The following is a 23,053-nucleotide window of genomic DNA, read 5'->3' on the forward strand; positions in this document are numbered from 1 at the left end:
ACGGAGCTTGTCCTGGGACCTATTGTTGACCATTTGATGCAAGCTCAGTTTTCTAGGCAGGTTTCCATGATCAAAATCTACAATCCTTTGAGAGCAGAAGAGGGAAGGGAAGTGGAGGAGGGGAGAAGACGATGTGCTTTAGGAATAATATTTGGTAGCTGGGTTGAATTGGAAGGTGGAAAGACTAAACTGCAGGAAAGCAAATTAGTCCAGGCAAAAGATGAGAACTGAGTCAAGTGGTGAGAAGGGGGAAAAAAGAGAAACACTGTGGAAGAAGTTTTGAGGACTCTTCTTCCGCAATGATTGGCTCTTAGGTTGTAAATGTGAGTGACTGGAAGAATGGCGGTACTTTTGACAGAATAAGGATGTTTGGAGAAAGGATGAGTTTAGGAGGGTAGATGAGTTCAATTTGGGGTGTTTCCAATTTGAGATGTTTATGAAACAATTAGGCAACTAGTTGGTACAGAGGATAGAGCACTGACCTTGGAGTCTGAAGGATGGGAATTTGAATCTGGCCTCAAACACTTGCCACTTAGTAGTTGTGTGACCTTGGGCAAGTCACTTAACTCTGATTGCCTTGCATCCAGGGCCATCTCCAGTCATCCTTATCCATGTATGGCTACTGTATGTATAATCAAAAAATGGTTTCTAATTAAGGTTTATAAATCTGAAAGTTGTCTTTGTGTTAAAAATGTCAAGGCATGCTCTTCTCCATTTCAATGTTGTTTTAGCTTCTGTCAAAACTATCTGATCTGCCTTGTAAAAACACCAATCAATTCCTTTACCTGGGTCAACAAATCTCAAGACAAGAGCCATCTTGGACGAGGAGAGAGAAATTCTATGTTTGTAAATATTCCCTTGCCTAAGTGGAACTCTTATCAACAGGAAATTTGAAGCAAATATTATAAGAAGATCATAATGTATAACTATGTCATCTATATGAAATCTCATTGGTTGTCTCAGTTTTATGACTCTTTGTCCTTTCTAAATAAATATGCCTTAAAAACTTTGTACTGATGTCAACATCTTTATTGATATCGTTCACCTTTAGGTTTAATAATAAATCTTAGAGAATAAAACTTTATGTGTAATTTTTGTTATTTCATTTTTAGACTCAAATAATTGAGGCTGACATCCAGTAAGAGTGTTGCCATCTAGAAAAACAGGGAAGTTTGGAGGGAAACAAACCAGGACTGTCTAGGGTCTTTCTTTGTATTCTCAGCACTTTAAATGAAGTGCCTGCTGCTAGATGGTAGGTGCTAGTTGTCACCAACAGACTGACTGAAGAAAGGGTAGCTTTAAGTGGGGAAGTTACTGAATTCTGTATTTGACATGTTGAATCACAGATGCCTGCAAGACATCCAGGCAGATATCCAGCAGACTGATGGTGACACAAATAGTAGAATTAAATCAACATAACTCATTATTACTTATATTAGTTCCATGATTTTGAAATTTCCTTCTCTGATCACAATTTCCCTTCCTTCCATTTTCTTTTTTTTTTTCCTCCCTAACCCTTATTCATTCTCACCACAACCTTCATCACTACCTATAGTCTTCCAGGCAGTCATAGTCTGAAATTTCCTAGTATAAGAGGACAGCAGTAAGGTTGAAGGGGGAAGACTGTGAGCCAAATACAGAATTCTTTGAAAAAGGAGGTGTTTAGAAGGATTTGCATGAACTGATGCTGAGTGAAAGGAGCAGAACCAGAAGAATATCGTACACCCTAATAGTAACATGGGGGTGACTTGCTCATTTCATTAGTGCAACATTCAGGGACAATTTTAGGGGATCTACAATGGAGAATACCATCTGTATCTAAAGAAAGAATTGTGGAGTTTAAACAAAGACCAAAGACTATTACCTTTAATTTTTTTTATAAAAGGTATCTTATTATGTAATTTTGCTCTTTATTTTTTTCCTTAAGCATGATTCCTCAACACATTCAATTCTGATCAATGTATAGCATAGAAACAATGTAAAGACTACCAGAATGCCTTGGAGGGGGGGTAGAAACAAGATGGGGGGGGTTGTAAAATTCAAAAAAATAAAGTCTCAAAAAAAAAAGAAAAGGAGGTGTTTCCCAGTATTCTGGAGACTAACAGAGGACTACAAGAAGCCAAACCAGTTAACATTAAAGAGAGTAATTCTCAAAGGATGCTGAGTGACTATGACAGAGAAAGAGTCTAGATGTGATCAGTGGGGTCAGGATATATGAGGAGCAATTGTACTGTAGAGGGACCGGTGTTATACTGTCCTCTGGGGAGAAACAGATTTCCATCAAAATGTAGCCTCTAGCTTTAATAGATCCTCCTACAACAACACTATGGATACTATTAACTCTGTCTTTAAGAAGGAATAGAATCTTTGAGACTTCTTCCCTGAGACACTAAGTTTATAATATTATCAGAGAAAATGTGTGAAGAATGATTTCCCAAGAGAACTCAATTTAATTCTTAGAAGAATATGTATTATGGAGAGATAGCATTCAAAGAATCCTTGAGGCACTTCATTGACTTCCTGAGAAGTCCAAATTGGCAATGGTTATCAAGTTTTTCACAGCTGATACATTATCCAATATTTAAGTAGGCTTTTGCTTTATTTGCTTTGTTATATAGCCAGTGATACTGCTTTTTAGGTAAGCCTATGAGACTAGGGAATTCGATATCAAGAGAGATATGAATGAAAGCTTATGGGGGAAAAGAGGTTTCAGTATGTTATTTAATAAACTGAGGTGAGATCAGAGGTACTTGATTAATGAAAAATACTGGGTATTTCTATTAAGTTATGAGGAAATATCAAAACATACCCCTAATCGCCTGAATAGAGATTTCATATGGAAATGAGCCAGTAACAACAGCTGGAGAGGAGTGATGACCTAAGCTTTGGGATTATTAGGTCCTTGGGATTATTACTCCAACACCTGTTACATATGCGATTTTGTATTGGGGGCTTTAAATATTTTTTGAAATTTCCCAAAGGTATTTTCTCTCTCATTATAAGCCCCCTCTAATTACGTTAGAAAATATCTGACATTGATCCTAATGATTAATGACATTTGCATGTTTTATTTGATACACATTAATTGCATATAATTTGGGGGCTAAAATAACTGTAATATAAAGTAGATATGAAGCTTATTCTCTAAAATTTACAGAACCTATAGGTGATAGTCATTGCAGAAAAGTCTACTTCTAGAGAAAGGAGAAGTATGTTTTTATAAATGACAAAGAAATCATTAAACCTTTTGGTGGTCAGGCAAATAGGTTACACATTAGATCACAAAACGTCATCCTTATACATCTTTATTTTTTCATAGCATTATCATGTCTGTCTTCAGACAAAGATCTAAATGAACTCATCTCTTTCCTGATTTGATGTTCAATGGTGGCAGGATATTATATGACTTTTATAGAGATAACCAGTCAGGTTTTCTATTTTCTAATCATCTTTCTTCCTGTGATTGTCAGGTCAACTGACAAATGGAGAGATAACTTTCCAGACTTCATTACAGACTATGACCATAACTATAATTGTAAAACTTACTAACTTTGATAAACTATTCTTTTATTGCTTATTGTTGCACATTTAATAATTGCTTTAATATTAATATGATTTTTAAGATATAATTTGTATGTTACAACTATTTGAAAAACCAGAATCTGACAGGAGTTAACAGCTATAAAAACAGGTCTTTTGATCTTAGGAGTAAATTCTGAGTAGAAAACACTGTAAGATTGTGGTAAGAAGGACTGAACTTTAAGAAAAACTCAAAGGACCCATGTATCAATTAAAATAATGTACATACCCATATAGAAAAATATTTATTTCCAAGAATTAAAATATCTGTTTGTACATAACTCAAAGGACCACCATGTATCAATTGAAATAATGTACATACACATATAGAAAAATATTTATTTCCAAGTAAGAATTAAAATATCTGTTTGTACTAAAGTACATTGAACAGTTAAGAAAAATTATAATAAAATATATCAAATGTTGTTTAAAAACTCTTAGGTTGATTGATGTAATCAATGACACACCTTCCTTCTATACAGAGAACTAAGAAAAAGTTAGAAATATGGAAGTTAATATTTACCAGGATAAAACTAGGAAAAATTACCCAGTCAATAACAAACCCAGTTAATCATTCAAAAATTCTTTAAAAAATATTTTGTTTTCCAATTATATAGAATAGTAGTTTCTACCTACTGATAATTCAAAAATTCTTGATTAAGTAATAGTTGGTGATAGTAGCTCCTTTCAAGCTCTAAACCACCATCTGAGGAGGAATTAATCTAAAAACTGGAAGATTTCAAGATTAGATGGCTGGTTCGTTAGTTGGTTGTTATCCTTTCCTCTTGTAGAGCATCAAAATAACACCACCAGGAGTCAAGATACAGTATGTCTTTGTGGTCAATCAGATCAATATGAGTTCAGAAGGCTCTGCCACGTCAGGCGGAAATAGTCTATGTAAACATTTAGAATGGTGATGTCTCTAAATCTGCACATCTCCTATTTATTTGGAATTATTGCAATTCAGCTCCACTCAGAGAATAGCACCTTCTTTGATGGGGGCATACCATTCCAGGCAGACCTTTTCCAGTCTTTCCAGTGTTGCACAATTAATTTCAAAGTTCTTCAGAGATCTTAAAAGTATTGTTGTATTACTTCTGACCTTGATGTGAGTTGCCTTTTGTGAACTCACCATATCTTTTAGACAAACTTATCTGGCATTCAGAGAACGTGACCAGACCATTAGATTCACTGCAATATACTTTGAAAGCCTGGCAGTTTAGCTGAGAAAGGACCTCTGAGTCTGGAACCTTATCTTGCCAGGTAATCTTCAGAATCTTCCTATGACAAATTCAAATGGAAGCCATTCGGTTTCCTGGCACAGTTCTGGTATATTGTCCAGGTTTCTCAGGCATATAGCAAATGAAGTCAACACAACTCTTTAGATCTCCACTAGGGTAATTGGTCTAATACCTCTTCTCTCCCATGCTTTCCTTTGGTGCCTCCCCCAACTGAGTGACCTCTGACAATAGATTTATGATCCTATATGACTCTCAAGCATACTTAACCTTCTACTACCCTGGAACCCACAGTAACCATGGAGAAAGGAGGAGTGGAAGGCTGGGGATCTCTTTGGAAGTTAACTCTGGACTGGTAGATGAGGCCCCTCCATTGCCCATATTTATTCAAGGCCTGGACCCAGTCAATGATCCCAAAGAGTGAAATGACTGTTCTTCTAAACCAAAAGGTTACCTCTTCTCATTGAAGAGGTCTTATAGCCTGGCCTGGATGACGCCTGGTCTGGGATGTCTAGAGAAGACTGCTGCTCACATAGGGAGCAGATGAAGGAGAGCCTTAATAGTAGCCCCAAGATGCTCAAGAGATAAACAGAGTAGGGAACAGGTAGGGAAGAGAGGGTCAGTTTCATGGTACCTCACTTGAGTCACTATGGGCTCATGTTGAGTCCCTTTCTGGACTCCCTCAACCTTCCCCAGGTGAGCACTGAAGGGCCGGGAGACAAGGAAGACAAGTTCTCCCTTTGTACACCAAGGTTTCCATTTATTGAACCAAATACAAGTGCTTAACTATCCTCTCTAGTCTCTAATCCACACCCACTCCCATGGCACTTAGTAAAACAACATTCTGGTGCTCAAGGGCACCAGGTGATGAAGGTTCACAGCACTCCCACATACAACAGTTCCTAACAGGTTCCTAGTTTCCCTATTGAGTCAACAGGGAAGACTTCAATTGAGGCTGTGGGTTCACATTTTCCCTAATAGCTGCTATCCTCTGATTTCTGAAGAACTGTTTATTTTAGTGACTGGACACCCATCACTGGGGTCCCCTCTCTGAGATGGCAATGGTACATTCTGGTCTGACATTGAAAAGATCTCAGTCTGAACCGAAGACCATTTACTGATTGACTGGGTCATGCAAAGCCCTGGCTGCCCATAAAGCACATCTAACAATCAGAAATCCTTCAGACAGCTTCTTTCTCATCAGAAGTCACTGTCTTCCCAGCTCTAGGGTTCCCATCTAAGCAGTCACCAACTTTAGTATTAAACATTGATTGAATACCCACAGAGTACATGGTCCTGAACTGGGCCCACTATGGGCTAAATGGGGTTCAGGTTAGACATAGTCTCTACCTGTTGAGAGGTCAACAGAATTAATAGCAGAAAGGGAAGAGATTTCTGAATTCTGAAGAGATAGTGGAGTTCCTGAAGATTCTCCCTGTTCAGGTTGCTTTACTTCATCAGTTCTGGGTCAAGGATCCCAGAAAGGTTCAGTAAAATATCAAAGACCCAACAAAGTATCAAAGGACTCTTCCAGTTACTCTAAAAGACATAATTCACAGGACAATGAGAGCACCTTCTTCCCAGTTAGCTCTAAATATCTTCTATGTTAGCCTATTGTGGTGAATGAACAAGGAGATTCTATTAAATACTAATGAGTCACATCCTGGGGGGTAAAGAACCTGAGGCTTCTGACTTACAATCCAGAAGTCTTTCCACTAGACCCCATTCTCTTTCCTTCCATAGACCTCTGTTTTCAACTATGTAAATGTGATGTATACAGCAATGCATCCACATTCATCTTCCATAACTCTTATCCATGTCCTCTCAACATGTTGGATCTACTAATATATTAGATTTCTTCCTCCAGGGCTATCTATAGTCTATGTATACCTGTGTAGGCCTGGGCCTGTCCTCCTGTCATCTTTCACTCTTGCCACATTTTCTTTTCCAATCACACATTTCCTGGATGATATCTGCCATGTGAGTCCCTGCCCACAAGTCATTATAATATATGTTGCTTGATTCATCAATTGGTGAACCACTATGGCCTACTTACTCCCTTCCCCCAAATCTCTCCATTGCCTGTTGGTTCACTTGCAAAGCTGGTTATTCTGTGACTAAAGAGTCTCAAATGTTTACTGGCATTCTACTAGTGTTGAAAAACATTTTGTTCAGGAACAAATGAGATATTAAAGTGCTTTTCAAATTTTAAAGTACTCACTAAATGTTAGTTATTATTAATTATTACAAAAGAGGGTCCTCAAATTAGAGGAAGGGAATACCATAAAATGAAGGGGACCAAGACTAGCTGGCTCTCAATCTCTGATTGTTTGGTAGGAGAGACTGGGGAGAGGGAGGAAGTGTTCACTGTTGAAGATTAAAAAATATTAATACCATAATTATACTTATCTGTTTCAGGATCACCTCTGCTAGAAAAATTGTACTTAATCTAATATGAATCTCATATCCAAGCATTTCTATCTTGAAGAGAGATTGCTGTCCAAACTGACAAGGTATAGGATCCTATGCATTCTGACATGACTCCATCCCCAAATGATTTCAGATACCATTTAAAGGAATCTTGAAGTAGAAAATCACAAAATGTAAAAATACAGTTTGGGTAAAAGTTCCAGAATGGTTTAATAAATCAAGTCCAAATCCCAGGCTTTTTGCATCTCTGGCCTACTCCCTTCAAGGATTCTATAGTTCTCCTTTCAGAGAGGTGCACAGGAAGAATATTATCAGAATGAGAAGTGAAAAGTTTCTCTTCTTTCAGAGGAACTTTGCTATGGTAAGTCTTATGCACTGATCCTAGATAAGAATTAAGTTTGGTTATAGTCCTCAGGAACCTAGGCATCAGCAGTGGAAACAGCATCGGGCCAGGAGTTAGAAAGTCCTGAGTTCAAATCTGACCTCAGATACTTACTTCCTAGTTGTATGACCTTGGTCACGTAACACTCAGTTTCCTCATCTGAAAAATAAGTTGGAGAAAGAAATGGTAAACCACTCCAGTGTCTTTGCCAAGAAAATCCCAACTCAGGTCATGGAAGGTCAGATACAACACTAATAATGATCCTGGAGCTTGATCACAAGGGTGCTCTGCCCCCTCCCCTAAAGAGAAAGCTTTGCAGATGTTTTTAAATCAGAGAAGTGTTACTTCTTAATATTTTGCCAAAGAGATTTTTTTTTCTCCTAATTTTGCTCAAGGCCAGTCTGGCTGGGCCTAACCAAATAGTCTATCTGTCTTCTGAGGACAGAAAGACCTCTGGGGTAGAAGTCCACCCTTTGATTGCCAAGCACTGTCCTGCCCTCTGCTCTCATTGGCTAGAGTAGTGATCAGAAGCTCCACCTCTTCTCCTGGTGGGTCCTAGAAAGGTAGGTTTAGGAGGCTTCAGGGAAATGTTTGCTGGTATTCAGGCCGAGGATCAGAACTTTCCATCCACCTGTGAGAAGAGAAGGAAGTCATTCAGACCTGATCTCGGCAACCCAACCACCCTCTGGGAGAAGTTACACAACCCTGGGGCTGTCCTGTCTAAGGCTCACCCCCTATAGAAAAAGGGGAACAGCGTCCAGGCAGAGAAGGGAGTTAATGAGGTCAATCTGCTCAAAATCAAGGTTAGCAAAGGGGTTCTGAACCCCCTGGAATTCCACCTGTGCCTCTCTGAATGTCTGTTATCTCTATTCCTCTGACTGTCAAAGGGGAATAGGCGATGGAGCAGGGGGAGGGAGGGAGGAGTGGAAGCAACCTGAAAAATCAACAAAGATAAGTTCATTTCTTCCTTACTTCAAGGACCCATTATTTCACTAGCACGGGCAGTTCCTTTACTGAAGCTGACCACAACCCCTCTAATGACCCGTGAGAGGGACAAGCTTAGTTCATCTGATAACTCAGGCAACAGACACAGATTAATTCATGGCTGAGTCTACACTGCAAAGCTTTTCCAGCTCAGGAAGACGTGCAGCCTTGGCTCTCCTGGCAAGGCTTTCAAGAACCCAAGGCCATCTCCACACCACCTTGAAGCATCAGAACAGGCTTAGAAACTCATGCAGAGAGAAAGTCATCAGCCTCTACTCCAGTGGTTATTGCTCCCCCAAGGTAAACAAGTGGTCACCAGAGGCACCCATCCTTAGTCAGCCAAGAAAAAGGCACAGGGTGATCTTCCAGGGATAACAAAGGTCCCCAAATAGGGAATTGTAGATCACAGAATCAAACATTCAGGATAGGAAGGGACCCAAGGCAGCTCCTTTTATAGATAAGGAAGTTGAGGCCCAGAAGGGAAAGTGTTTTCCTAGGGTCATACAACTAGCACACACACACACACACACACACACACACACACACACACACACACACACGAGGTAGGATTTGAACTCAAATCTTCCTGAATTGAAGTTCATCTGGGAGGTCAGAGAGACACTAGCTGGATGAGTTAACCCCATATTTCCTGTTCTAGTTGAGGGTAATGGACAGGAAGTAAGGGCCCAAAGACCACCTTTCTTCACACAAGTAAATATGTAGAATGGACTTTACCCAATCAGAACAGCCGGGATGAGAAGAACCAAACCTCCCAGGAGGAAGGGGAAACCCTTCATGAAGTCCAGGGTGACTGGATAGAGGGAGTTGAAGATGCCTGTGGCTGAGAGCATGGCGATTCCACTGACGCAGGCGATGGATGAGAAGAGAGCCCCTGGAGTGAGGAGAAAGGAAGAGGATGAGACACTTATAGTATCTGAGAACACTGAAGGCAGATGCTTAACGAAAGAGAATCCTTTCTCTAGTATTCCTGACCCTCAAGCTTCTATTTGAACACTTTCAGTAGCAAGGAGCTCATTCCCATTGGGGCAGTCCCTTCTATTACTAGTCAGCTCTGCTTTTGAGTCCTTTCTTAGCTGAGCTAAAGTCTGCCTCTTTCTAATGTTTATCCACTGCTTCAAGTCTGCTCTTTAAGGAGAATAAATTTATTTTCTCTCACTCTTTATGTGACAACCCTTCCAAGATTTGAGGACAATGACTGACATTAGTGAATGGCACTTCCCACCACCTATCCATAGGAACCAATGGAAAGGTCCAGAAAGGGCCTGAGCTCTTCCTTCCCCAGCATTGAATGGGCAGTCTAAGAAGAATTGGCCACAGCCACTTCTTCAGACCTGGATCCTCTCTTGGACATAGCTTTGAGCCAGTCACAGGGCAGGACCAAACATTTCAGCATGGCACTTCCATGAGTACACAGACACTGGCAGCTTCATTTAGCTGTAATAATAAGTTAAAAAGAACCTGTCTATTCAAAGACTCAGGAATGGATGAATAGCAGTCCTGATGCACTAATGTAAAGATATATATATATAAATAATATTTAATTTTTCCCAATTACATGTTTGCTTGTTTGTTTTGCAAGGCAAATGGGGTTAAGTGGCTTGCCCAAGGCCACATAGCTAGGTAATTATAAGTGTCTGAGGTAGGATTTGAACTCAGGTCCTCCTGATTCCAGGGCCAGTGTTCTATCCACTGCACGCGCAAGCACACACACATTCATACATACTCACACATTCACATACTCACACATACATCCACTGACATGCACACACATAATTACATAGACACATACACACTCATACAGACATTCACAGTCATACATACACAGAAACACAGTTACATATGCACACTGACACACATAGACAATTACACACAAATTCACACACATTCACACATACAAATACTCATGCACGCTTATCCAGATTACAACTTTACAAAAAAAGCCTTGGAAGGAAACAGAATGCACATGAATTATCGATCACTTTCTTTGCTTCTACCTTATTATGTTCTAAGGCTTTATGTAAGAATTTATTCCTTATTTTTATGTATATTTGGTTATTTGATTTTGTAAGTGGCAGTTAAGTTTATAATAAAACTTTTTTTTATTATTAAAAAACAGTTAAGAAGGAAAACTTTAGCAGCTAGGTCGTAGAGTGGATAGTGTTCTGGGCCTGAATTCATGAAGATCTAAATTCAAATCCGGCTTCAGAAACACTAGCTTTGAGACCCTGGGCAAGTCACTTAACCCTGTTTGCCTCATTTTCCTCTATCTGTAAAATGACTTGGAAAAGGAAAAGGCAAACCACTCCATCATCTTTTCCTAGAAAAGCCCAAATGTAGTTAACTAAAATGACTGAATAACAATGACTCTAGTTTACTATTTCCTATTAGTGTGAGAGGGGATAAATGACACCTACCCAACTTAAAACACAATAGAGGAATACAAGATCAAGGATGAGTCCAGATTATTTACCCTGTTCTGTCTTGTTCACCAGCTTGGAGAGCTTGGCACGGATCACTGGGGTAACCACCAAGGAGAAAGAGAGCATCCCATAACCTGCAGGGAGATGAACAGCAAACATGTCTGTGACAGGTGCTTCAGGGAATGGTAGTCTGGCTTCCAGACATCCAACATGAGGAGTGAGATGAGACACAAGACTGAAGGAGCTTGGGAAGCCAGGTCCTGTCTCTGACCCAGTCTAGTTGAGTGACCCTGATCACTCTGTGAACCCCTCTGGACTCCAGACTACTCCCAAAGACTGCAAATTACTCACAGGTTATTCTACCTGTCTTAGTATTCTCCCTCCAAAATTCCCTAAAGCATTGAAACTTGAGGTTTAGTCCCAATTCTAAATCTCTTTCTAGTCTTCATTCTGCACAAGTCCTCTTCTCTGAGAGCACTTCCCAGGCCCTGTCTGGTTCATCTAGAGACATGATAGTGAGCCCCCAGCCTTCCCTGGATCACTGTAGCCCCAAGGAGACTCACCTGTAAACATCAGTGCTGTGGTATTAGCCAAAGAAAACACCACCATTCCCACAATGTTGAAGGCGAGGCTGATCTCTGCCACCCAGCTGTCTTTCAGGCAAAGCTGGAAGATCCTTAGCTGCACCAGGCCAACGATGTAGGAGAGATGCTGGGCAGCTGAGCCGTAGCCAATCAGATCAGAGCCCCAGCAGAGAGGCGAGCTCAGCTCATAGAGGACAACTATGTCCCAGGTCCCATAATGAATGGTGAGCACCAGGAAGAGGGCCAGCAGGTAGAGAGCCAAATGCTTCCTGGATTTCCCCGGGGCAGGAGTTGCAAAGAGCTGGTACACCAACCGGTAATTCTGGAGAGTGAAGAGTGAAGCTTTCTGGGGATCGGGCACTGTCTCTCTGAACACAAATGCTGCATAGAGCGTGGCAGCGATCAACGTGGCCAGCGCCAGCCAGAAAGGGTTGGTGTAGCCCTGGGCCTTGATCCAGTGTCCCCCTGCGATGCTGGCTATCATGCCGGATATCCCCAGGCAGGCTTCTATCACAGCCATGCGGAAGGTGCGGGAGCGAGGGGTGCTGACATCAGCCACAGAGGCAAAGCCGGTGGCCAGCAGGGCATTGTAGTCTCCTAGGAAGGCACAGATCAGACGACCCAGTATGAAGAAGCCGACGTGGAGCTCCAAGGTTACAACGAGGATAGACACGATGACCTGAAGGAGGAGGCCAGAGGAGGCCAGCACCAGCAGCGGTCGCCGCCCAACACGGTCACTCCATGGGCCCAGGAGGGTGGCTGAGAAAAGCCCCACAAAGAAGCCACTCAGATCAATGTAGAGATTCCAGTGGGAGGTCAGCGTTGATACTTCCTGCACAGACACAGGCTCCCTAAGTTCAGTGACCATGTCCCTCCCACTCCAGACACACAAATACCAGGGTTAAAGGCTGCAGAGGTCCCAGACAAGGAGACCCTTATCAGGGCACAAGTAGGGAGAGAAATATTAGCCAGCGGGTGGTAAGGGGCTCCCCCCATTTTACAGAGGAAGAAAGTGAGGCCCAACTAGGAAAAATGACTTACTTGAGATCACACAGGTGGAAAAGAGGAGCAAGGAGATCTCAAGAGGAAGGAAGGCAAGGAATTTTCCTTCCAAATCTTTCCCCAACATTCCTTTTAGATATTCCCCATCTTCCTAATTTATATGACAGACCCTTCAAACTTCAACTCCAAGACTTCTCCTATTATGGTTCTTAGCCCCCACCCTTGGCCATATGCTCTCTGTGGATACCTCCCCACCTAACCCCCAAGCCCTAGATTCTCAGGAGTTAATCTAACAGTGGTTTCCTTTTATCAATTCCCTCAGCCTAGGTCTGACTCCTGATCACAAACCACACAAGTACAAATAAAACAGTCTATCTGAAAACAAAATCTGGGCATTACAGTAGATGGCAATCAAAATATTAGTGGATAGTATGATGTGGCTAAAAAAGGAATTTGTTCTTGAGTTACATCAAGAAACTAAGTTCCCTGATTTAAGATCTAAGAACTGAAAGATATGTTCCAAGTCATTAAGTCCAGCCAGGTCATTTTACAGATGAGGTAAACAAGAACCAGAGATAAAGTCACAAGGTCTAGGTCACCCAGGTAGGAACTGTGAGAGGGGAGAATTCAAACTCAAGTCCTCTGATTTGATCTATTGTGCCATGTTTCACTGATAGAGCTTTCAGGAATAAGGAAGTGGCAGGTCCTCTGAACCCCACTCTGATCAGACCAGATGTGGGCTAAGATGTTCAGTTCCAAGGACCACAGTTTCAAATTCATCCTGACAAGCCAAAGAAGGGCTACAGGCATGGTGAAGGGTCTAGAGATCACTTGGCATAAAGAATGATTTAAAGAACAAAGAGAGGTGTTTGGTCTGTCAAAGGGAAAACACTGGAGAAGAGGAGAGGTGATTTCCAGTATTCAAAGGACTATTATGGAAAAGAACAACAGGCTTTCTCTCTTTGGCCTCAGAGAGCAGAACCAGGTGATGATGGAAAGAAGGTACACAGGAGGGTAGCTAGGTGGCTCAGTAGAGTGGTGTGCCTGAAGTTAGGAAGACTGAGTTCAAATTCAGGCTTAGATTGTTATTAGATGTTTGACCTTGGACAAGTCACTTAATCTCTATTTCCTTCAGTTTCCTCAGCTATAAAATGTGAATGATGGTAGTCCCTACTTCCCAGGGTTATTGGTAAATCAAAGTGCTTTATAAATGCTAGTTATCATCATCATCATTATTATTAATTATAGCAGAGGCTAGAGCATCATTTTGGGGGTATATCATGCGGAGATAGGTCCCTTCTGACTCTCAAATTCTGTGACTGAAAATACCACCCAAAGAAGGAACTTCAGAGTTCAGAATGACAGAGGCAGGAATTCAAAGCAAGCCTTCTTTCCACTTAGGCCAGTGATGTTTCATGGTACTAAAAACCTCATTTTACAAATAATGGAGAGGAAATAAATTCAGAGAGATGAAGTCACTTGCCCATGAGCAAATAACTAGTGAATATCAGAGGCAGGATTAGAATCCAGCCACATACCACAATAGAAATCACTCTGCATTTGGCATCAAAGGCAGGCTAAGGTATCACCTCAGTGCTCTCGCTCTCTCTCTCTCTCTCTCTCTCTCTCTCTCTCTCTCTCTCTCTCCCTCTCTCTCTCCCTCAGTCTCTTTAACAGTAAAATGAGCCACTTAGACTAGATGACTTTAAGTTCCAGTCCTCAATCTGATTCCAGGAGTTTTTCCTTCTCCAATTCCATTCAGCCACAGGATACTCAGGGGCTCACCAGATGCCTGAACCTTCCATCCCACCCACTAAGTCATTCTCTCCTCATCAGGGTCAGGCCCTAATTATAAAAACCCAGTTTAATAAAAAAACTCTTCATCTTAATAAAAACTCATACAGGTTCAGTCTCCCAGTTCAAACTCCTCCCCCTAAAATCAAGCTCATAGTTCTCTTGAGCTCCTCAACTTCACTGACTTTTCTCCAGATCCCATCCTCCTTAAACCATTCCTCCACAGTATATACCTGTGCCCCCTCCTCAGACCAAGTTCCCTCCAGGAGACTATAAAGATGGAGGTGCATTGGTTCTTCTTAGAACATCCCCTACTCTTAAGATGCAGGGACACCTGCCTCCACGCTAGCAGGAGAGATTCCATCTGTTGACTTTGGACAATTTCCCTGGTTGTCTCCCACTCCCAGATTCTCTCCCCCCTCATCCAGAGCTTCCCTCAAGTCCCATCTTCTACAGTAAGTTTTCCCAGTTCCTTTTATTTCTTTTTTTTCAGGTATTTTTGCAAGGCAAATGGGGTTAAGTGACTTTCCCAAGGCCACACAGCCAGGTAATTATTAAGTGTCTGAGGCCACATTTGAACTCAGGTACTCCTGACTCCAGGGCTGGTGCTCTATCCACTGCCCCACCTAGCTACCCCTAGTTCCTTTTATTTCTAATGCCTGCCTTCCCTCTGTTATTTCCTATTTATTTTTTTTTCAAAAATATATAAGTTTATTTTTTAATTATCAACTTGATGTACACCAATAGACATTAATATTTCCATGTACAGAAATAAAACTATGAATCCATTAAATTCTGCTTATTGTTAAACTAGTATTAGTTAGAATTATTCTTTTTTTTAAGATTTATTTTGCTTTACAATTTCCCCCATTCTTGCTTTCCTCTATTCTCGCATAGGCATTTGCATGTTGTCTTCTCCCCAGCTCAGGCCCCGCCCCTCCGTCAGTTGCAAGCTCCAGGCCCCGCCCCCCGCTCAGGCCCCGCCCCGCTCACATCCTGGTCCCTCGGTAACTCTCCCCGCCCCCGCGCAGGCCCCGCCCCGCAGCCGCTTCCCGGCGGTAACTCTCCCCGCCGCGGCCCCGCCCCCGCCCAGGCCCCGCCCCCGCCGGCCCCGCCCCCGCCGTACCTGCTGCCGGGGGTCCGAGGTGTCGTTGCAGCCGCCCCCGCGGCTGGTGCCATTGTAGCCCACCTCCGCGCCCAGGCGGTGCCACAGGTACTGCGTGGTGAGCGGCCGCTGCAGCGCCAGCGAGAAGCTGGCCAGGAAGAGGACCAGCTCCACGGGGCCCCAGCCCCGCCAGGCCCGGCCCCCGCCGGCGCCCGCGCCCCCCGGGGGCCCTTTGGGGCCCTCGGCCGCGGCCGCGCGCTCCTCCGCGGGGCTCGGCGCCTCCATGGTGCCCGCGGCTCCGGCTCCGGGCGGCGGAGGCCCCTGCGCGTGCGCACTGCTGCCGCGGCCCGACTGCGCCGCGCTCGCCGCTGCCCCGCGTCCTCGCCGCAGCCTTAAAGCCCGGGCCCGCGCCGCTGTGCGCATGCGCCGGGGGCGGGGCCTCCGCGGCGCCCCGCCCCCGGGGAAGATTCAAACAGGCCGGGCCGGGGCGGCGGCGCGTGCGACCGCCCAACGGAGCCGGCCCAGGCCCCAGATGCGGATTCTGCCGCGCCCTGCCCCCCCCCCGGGCCTCAGTTTCCAGGACTCCCCCGGCTCGTGTTCATTTTTTATAAAAGTCTAGCTTCAAGATCTCGGCCCAAATGAGCGTTTGTACAAACGGTGCGAGCTGCGCATTGCGTTTCTGAAAGGCGCCATCAATCCAACAAGTCGCTTTTTAGATTCTCTGTTTCAGGGGGAGCTTCCCCCAAACTCACCACGCCCACCCCACCCCCATGGGATGGAGAGACACCGCGGTGAAAAAAAGAAATTGTGCGGAATCTAAAGCCTGGGATTCAAGGATTGCTTTGGATGCCCATTGCCTGTGCGACCTGGGGCAAGTCCCTCCACCTCTCCAGGCCTCACTTTCTGCATCTGCAAAAGCAAGGAGTTGGAGGAGAAAACCTGAGATCCCTTCCAGCTCTAGAACTGCGGCCTCATAACCACTGAGGCAGCTAGGGAGCAAAAAACATCCAAGCTACAGAACTTTCTGGGTAAGGCAGGCCCCCAGAAGACCCTCGGTGAGGAGGCTGCTGATGCGCACTTGGGTTTGACGCTACAAGATCCCATTGGGGTTTTCTTGGCAATGATCCTGGAGTGGTTTATCATTCCCTTACTCTAATTTATTTGACAGATTAGGAAACTGAGGCAAACAGCACGAAGTGACTGGAGTGGTTCATCATTTTCTTCTCTTATTTGACATATTAGGAAACTGAGGCAAACAGGATTACGTGACTGGAGGTCACACAGTAAGGGTCTAAGGCTAGATTTGAACTCAGGTGGATGAATTTTCCTAACTTCAGGCCTGGCACTCTACTATTCTGCCACCACCTCGTCCATAGTTCAAATGTCCCTTCAGACAATTATGTTACCCTGAACATTCTTCCTCTCTAAAATGGGGTGATTATAGCAGCAGTGTTGTGAGGAATAAATGAGGTAATATGTATATATATAGATATATGAATTGCCTTCTCAAAAGAAAGCATTGAAGCTCTAGAATTACTTAGGGACTATTAAGAGACCTGGGATTTTCCTGGCTCTACCATTGACTGTACTGTGTGACCTTGAACAACTTGCTTCTCCTATCTCAGCCACCTTTCCCTCTACCCTAAAATGAGGAGACCAGATTGGATGACCTAAGTCCCTTTAATCGATTAACATTCTTTGGGCTTATGATCTTAGAGGACGTCAATAAAAAAGGTAGAATGATAACATGCACGGGGGAATTTGTTGTCCAGTCTTATCATAATAATTATATTTATCTACCCTACTCAGGGCTTACAAAGCACTCTCCTTCCAACAACATTATGAAGTAGGTAGTCCTTGAGGCAATGATCATGCAAGGAACCCTGGATTAGGAGGCCTGTCTTTGCTAGGAAATAGTTAGATGATCCTGAATGTTAGAGTATTATTGTTCCATAAGAAATGATGAATATGAAGTTACAGAGAAGCATGGTAAAATTTACACAAACTGATGCAAAGTGAAGTCAACAGAACCAAGAAAACATACGCAATGATTGCAATATTGTAAATGAAAATAATAACAATGAGGAAAAAACCTAAGTGAAATTATAATAACTCATTTGCTCCCAGAGAAGAGAGACAAGAAGACAACTCGCAGAGACATCTTGAACTGGATCTTCATGCAACATGTCTAAAACTGAATTCATTTTCTTTCTCTTTAAATCCTCCCTTCTTTCTAACTTCTCTGTTAAAGAGTTTCTAACCTCTCTTCTATCACCATGCTCCCAGTCACTCAAAAACCTAGATATAGTGCTTCATTCTTTACTAGTTGTCAATCCCTGTCTTTTTCACCTCCATATCACCTCTCCAATACATCAATAATAAGGCTTCCAGTCAAGAAACACTTTTAAGCATACACTGTGTTAAGTGCTCTGCTCCTTCTTTCCTTTGACACAGCCTCCAGCCTAGTACAGGTCTTCACCACCTTGCACCTGGACTATTGCAATGGTCTGCTGACCTCCTCTATTTGATTGCCAAAATAATTCTCCTTATAAGCCCAGGTCCGACCCCAACTCAATCAAATGCTGTTATTCAGTCATTTCAATCATGTCTAAGTCTTCTTGACTGAATGTGGTGTTTTCTTGGCAGAGAAACTGGAATGCTTTGCCATTTTTTTCTTCAGGTCATTTGATAGATAAGGGAAATGAGGCAAATAAAATGTTAACTAATGTTTAGTTAAAAATAAAAGACAACATTTTGGTGTTTAATATTCACTAGACCTACAATATCTTTCATGAATGAAAGAGAAATCCACAAAGAACATCTTGAGGATTATTTTTATTTCACTGCTATGGTCACAAGGTAGGTTTTCATTAGTTGGGACCTTCAGTCCTCATACATCAAGGAGTTCCCTGCTCAGTGTTTTGGGAAGGAGGATAGTTATCAGTAATTTCAGAAATGGACCTTCCTTTTTCCCAACCTTGGGTTTTATCATTTACACTAAAAAGACTTTTATAAACTTGGGGTTAGTTTTATCAAAGCCTAAGAACTTGGGGTCTTTAGGCTTGATCTAATGGAATTAAGGAACTCTAAAACAAGGTACACCTATTAAACTTCAAATTGATTTAACTACAAAGATTCTTTAGATGTATACTGATCTTTCTACCCCTCTTGTCTTAAAGGTACAGAAATGAGCTAAATAAATATATTTTTTTAAGGGCACTGTTCTTTGATCACATAGGGCTCAATGGCTTGCCCAGGGTCACACAACTTAAGTGTCTGAGGACAGATTTGAACTTTGGAAGATGAGTCTTCCTGACTGCAGATACAATGGGACCCAGTGGTCCCATGAATTCCAGGGGCTCCCAATCACCCCCCCCACTATATCAAATATAAGACTCTTTGTCTTCACATCCTCCCAACCTTCTTATATTTTCTTTCCTGCCACAAACTTCACTCAACAGGCCTGACCTTGCTCTTCTTCACATGTGACTTTCCATTTCTGACTCCATTTGATGTTTCACTGACTGCCCCCTCCCATGCCTAGAATTTTCTCTCCTCTCATTTCCATCTCTCAGTTTCTATCAAGTCTCAGCTCAAAGATTGTCATCTGAAAGAGGACTTTTTAAAATCTCAATACTAGGACCTTCCTTCTGTGGTAATTTTTCATTTATTCAGTATATATCTTGAAGTAGCTCATAGAAAGTATGAGATATGCAAGTTTAGAGAGTCCACCCTAGAATTCACATGGACTATTTGTGCCCTACTATGGTAGAGCATTCTTAGCTCGTATTGGTCTGATCAGCTAAGTTGTACACACTGTAATTTGTCTCTAACACAGTGATGTCATTTTGTTCTTCTTTGATAAGGAAGGACAAGAACCAATCAACCAACCAACCATCCAATCTACATGAGCTGTTTTCATGTTGCCTCCCTCCTTAGAAAGTAAGCTCCTTGAGGGTAGTGACTATGTTTGCCTTTCTTTGTATCTTCAGTACATGTCTCTTCAGCACAGTATCTTCAGTTTAATAAATGCTTTTTGGTATGATGATTTTACAAATCCCAGAGGCGACTCAGTGATTAAGGCTAGGTAAGAAAGAAATGACAAATGACAGGATAATTTGAAGGAAATTTCTAATAGGTGGTTGAAGTTCAGTCTAGTCCCATTGGGAAACAGTTATTCACATTCAGTCACAAGGCAAGGTTCATGAAGAATATTTATGAAAGCCAGAAAACGTAGATTGTGATAAAGCCAGATTTTGGAGGAATTTAGAAATCAAGCCAAAATGGTTCTATCTTTCTCTAAAGGTATATGTGAGCCATCTAAGGTTTCAGAGCAGGGGAATGACTTGTGTTTTTAACGAGGCTTTTGGGCAGCTTTGTAGATAATGGCTCTGAGAAGGGAGAAACTGAAAGCAAGACACTTAATTGGGAATGTACATCAAAGAGGTGATGAGCTTTGAGAGTTCTGCCTGTATAACTGGAGAGAAGGGTTCTGTCAAAGAAGGCACTCCCCAAAATGAGGAGAGGTCCTTATTGAGTTTTGACCTGTTGGAAATAAATATGTATTAACCTTCCCAGAGTTTGTTCTATTCAATGACAAAAGTAACTAGAAAAGTAACTCAAATTGGGTTTACAAGCACATTTAATGATATTTCTCTCAGTGGAGAATTACAAAGGCCTGCATGGAGGGGAAGGAACAAAGGGGTTTAATAGCTGGAGAGCCAGAATACCCAAGATTACTACTGTCTTCCTTAAATAACCTTGACTATCAGAAACCATGATCTATCTAACCATGACTATCAGAAACCATGGCTTGTCAAAACAAAGAAGTTGGGAATAAGTGGAGGAAGACAGAGGAGGGCAAGCCATTGTCTTTTACCATTAAGGGAATTCTCTCTGAGCACACTTTTCAATTGCTAAATTGGTTAGATGTGACCTCACCCGAACTCTGCTCTAACATCAAAACTCACTATTGATTAGAGAAATGAAAGAGATGTTGTTTGGGTAGAATCAATAAGACTTGGAGACTGACTGCACATGGGATCTGTGTGGGGTGAAAGAGAATAAAAAGTCAGGGATGACTTGAGTCTTAGTAAAAGGGTGCTGCCATCTATAGAAATCGGGAGTTTGGAGGGGACAAACAGGGCTATCTGGGATCTTTGTATCCTTAACACTTAGCAAAGTGCCTGCTACTAGTTGGTAGGTGTTAGTTGACTGATTGACTCTGACTGACTGAAAAGAAAGAGTTAAGAGGAAAGATAATGAATTCTGTTTTTGACATGTTGCATCTCAGATGCCTACAAGACATCTAGGCAGAGATATCAAACAAGCTGTCAGTGACAGAAGTCTAGAATGGAGATCAACAGAACTTACCCATATCACCCATGTCACTTCTATGATTGTAAAATTTCCTTCTCTTATTACCATTTCCTGTCCTTCCATTTTCCTTTATTCCTCATTCTCATCTCTACCTATATTCTGCCAGTCAAAGTCATAGACTTAAATTTCCTAGTTTAAGGGGGTAGGGGTAAGACTGAAAGGGATGATTGTAAGCCAGATACAGAACTCTTTGAGAAAGGTGTTCCTCGGTGTTCTACAATAAGGACCTGGACTAGTTGACCTTAAAAAGAGTAAGTCTTGAAGGATGCTGAAAGATTTTTTTTTTCGTTTTTACAAGGCAGTGGGATTGTGTGACTTGCCCAAGATCACACAAGTAGGTAATTATCTGTTTGAGACCACATTTGAACTCAGATCCTCCTGACTCCAGGGCTGGTACTCTATTCAGTTCTCCACCTAGCTGCCCATGATGCTGAAAGATTTTAACAGAGAAAAAGTCTAGATGTAGTCAATAGGGTCAGGATACATGAGAGAAGGGTCAGCCCTAGAAAGAGGGGCCAATGGAGAGAATCAGATTTCCAAGAAAATGGAGCTTCCTGCTTTAATAGATTCCTCTCCATTATGGATATTGTTAAGTCTATCTTTAAGAAGGAATAGAACCTTTGAGAATATGTGGGCAGGAACTTCTTTCCTAAGACGTTGTTTGCAATATTATCAGAGAAATTGTATGAAGAATTATTTCCTAAGAGAACTGAATTTAGCTCTTTGAAGAATATGAATTATGGAGAACTACCATTCAAAGAACTGAGACATTTTACCTGCCTTCCTGAGAAGTCCAAATTACAATGGTTCTAATCTTTCTCACAGATGATACATTGCCAAAGTATTTAAGTAGTTATTTGGGGGTTTTTTTTTTTTGCCTTGCTATTAATAAATTGTATAGCCAGTGGCATGACTGTTTAGGTAAACCTATGAGACTGGGGTATTTGATATTGAGAGAGATGTGAATGAAAGCTTAGGGGAGAAAGAGGTTTCAGTATTTTATTTCATAAATTGCAATGAGAGATCACATGGGTTTGATTAATGAGAAATACTATGTGTTTTTATCAACTTTTGAGGGAATATCAGGACATATCCCTAATTGCCTTGGGAGCTGAACAGAGATTTCATATGAGAATGAGCCAGTAAAGCATTTGGAGAGAAGTTATGACCTAAGGATTGGAATTATTAGGTCCTTGGGATTATTGCTCTAATACCTGTCATATTATGGGATTCTATATCTGGGTTTTGTTAATATATTTTTCAATTTTCCAAAGATATTTTCTCTCTCATTATAAACACACTATAATTCATAGATACAAAATGTTTGGCAGTGATCATAATGATTAATGACTTTTGCTTGTTTTATTTGATATACATTAATTGCTTATAACTATTGTTTCACTGCCTATTACTGAATATGTTGCACATTTACTGATTGCTTTAATATTAATGTTTTGATAAATAAAATTTTTATGTTACAACTACTTGAATGAAAGCTTAGGGGAGAAATAGGTTTCAGTATTTTATTTCATAAATTGCAATGAAAGATCAGATGGGTTTGATTAATGAGAAATGGAATCTGACATGTTTACTAAGTTTTGTGAGTTAAAGAATAGAAAAACAGATAGAAAAACATTGTAAGATTGTGTTGAGAAGGACTGGAATTTAAGAATAACCAAAGGACCAACATGTATCCATTGACATAATATATTTGAACATACTTGAGATAGTAGAATGAAAATATTTATTTCCAAGTAAAAATGAATATATCTGCTTGCATTTAAAGTACCTTTGTACAGTTGTGGGAAATTATAATCAAAATATCAAAAATATTGTTTTGAAAATCTTGGGTTAATTGATATAATCAATGACACACCCGATCCTTCTATAAAAAAGAACTGAGTAAGAGTTAGAGAAATGTTAAGTTAATATTTAGCAGGATCAAACTAGGAAAAATTACCCAACCAATTACAAAACCCAGTTAATCATTCAAAAATTCTTGATAAAGTAATAGTTGGTGACAGTACCTGTTATCGATCGCTAAACCACAATCTGAGAAGGAGGGGGAATTAATTTAGAAATCAGAAGATTTCATGATCAGAATTGGTTGATGGGTTTTTATGCTTCATTCTTGA

At 41.5% G+C, this 23,053-nt stretch overlaps 1 protein-coding gene across 2 annotated transcripts; it reads right to left on the bottom strand.

Moving 5' to 3' along the window:
* Positions 1 to 7,438: 7,438 nt before the first annotated feature.
* Positions 7,439 to 15,839, bottom strand: SLC46A1 (solute carrier family 46 member 1). 2 transcript variants are annotated; one of them, XM_074189040.1, is made up of 6 exons: positions 15,561 to 15,839; positions 11,618 to 12,470; positions 11,105 to 11,188; positions 9,349 to 9,505; positions 8,167 to 8,260; positions 7,439 to 7,788 (listed from the first exon to the last, which is right to left on the bottom strand). In XM_074189040.1, the coding sequence occupies exons 1-5, from the start codon at positions 15,822 to 15,824 to the stop codon at positions 8,209 to 8,211; spliced, it is 1,410 nt and encodes a 469-aa protein (XP_074045141.1). In that variant the 5' UTR covers positions 15,825 to 15,839; the 3' UTR covers positions 7,439 to 7,788; positions 8,167 to 8,208. The 2 variants fall into 2 exon arrangements, with proteins under 2 accessions (XP_074045141.1, XP_074045140.1); XM_074189039.1 differs by having other exon boundaries at positions 7,439 to 8,260.
* Positions 15,840 to 23,053: the final 7,214 nt, after the last annotated feature.

Source organism: Macrotis lagotis, chromosome 5 (assembly GCF_037893015.1).
Source record: "Macrotis lagotis isolate mMagLag1 chromosome 5, bilby.v1.9.chrom.fasta, whole genome shotgun sequence".
In the NCBI taxonomy this organism is placed as follows: Eukaryota; Metazoa; Chordata; class Mammalia; order Peramelemorphia; family Peramelidae; genus Macrotis; species Macrotis lagotis.

What these genes read in the sequence shown, in the direction of transcription:
- SLC46A1 (XM_074189040.1), bottom strand. Translation starts at nt 15,824, where the DNA reads ATGGAGGCGCCGAGCCCCGCGGAGGAGCGCGCGGCCGCGGCCGAGGGC. An exon ending in CCTCGGACCCCCGGCAGCAG is followed by an intron (nt 12,471 to 15,560) that starts GTACGGCGGGGG and finishes GTGTCTGTGCAG; the next exon opens with GAAGTATCAACGCTGACCTC. An exon ending in GGTGAACAAGACAGAACAGG is followed by an intron (nt 9,506 to 11,104) that starts GTAAATAATCTG and finishes TCCTCACTCCAG; the next exon opens with GGGCTCTCTTCTCATCCATC.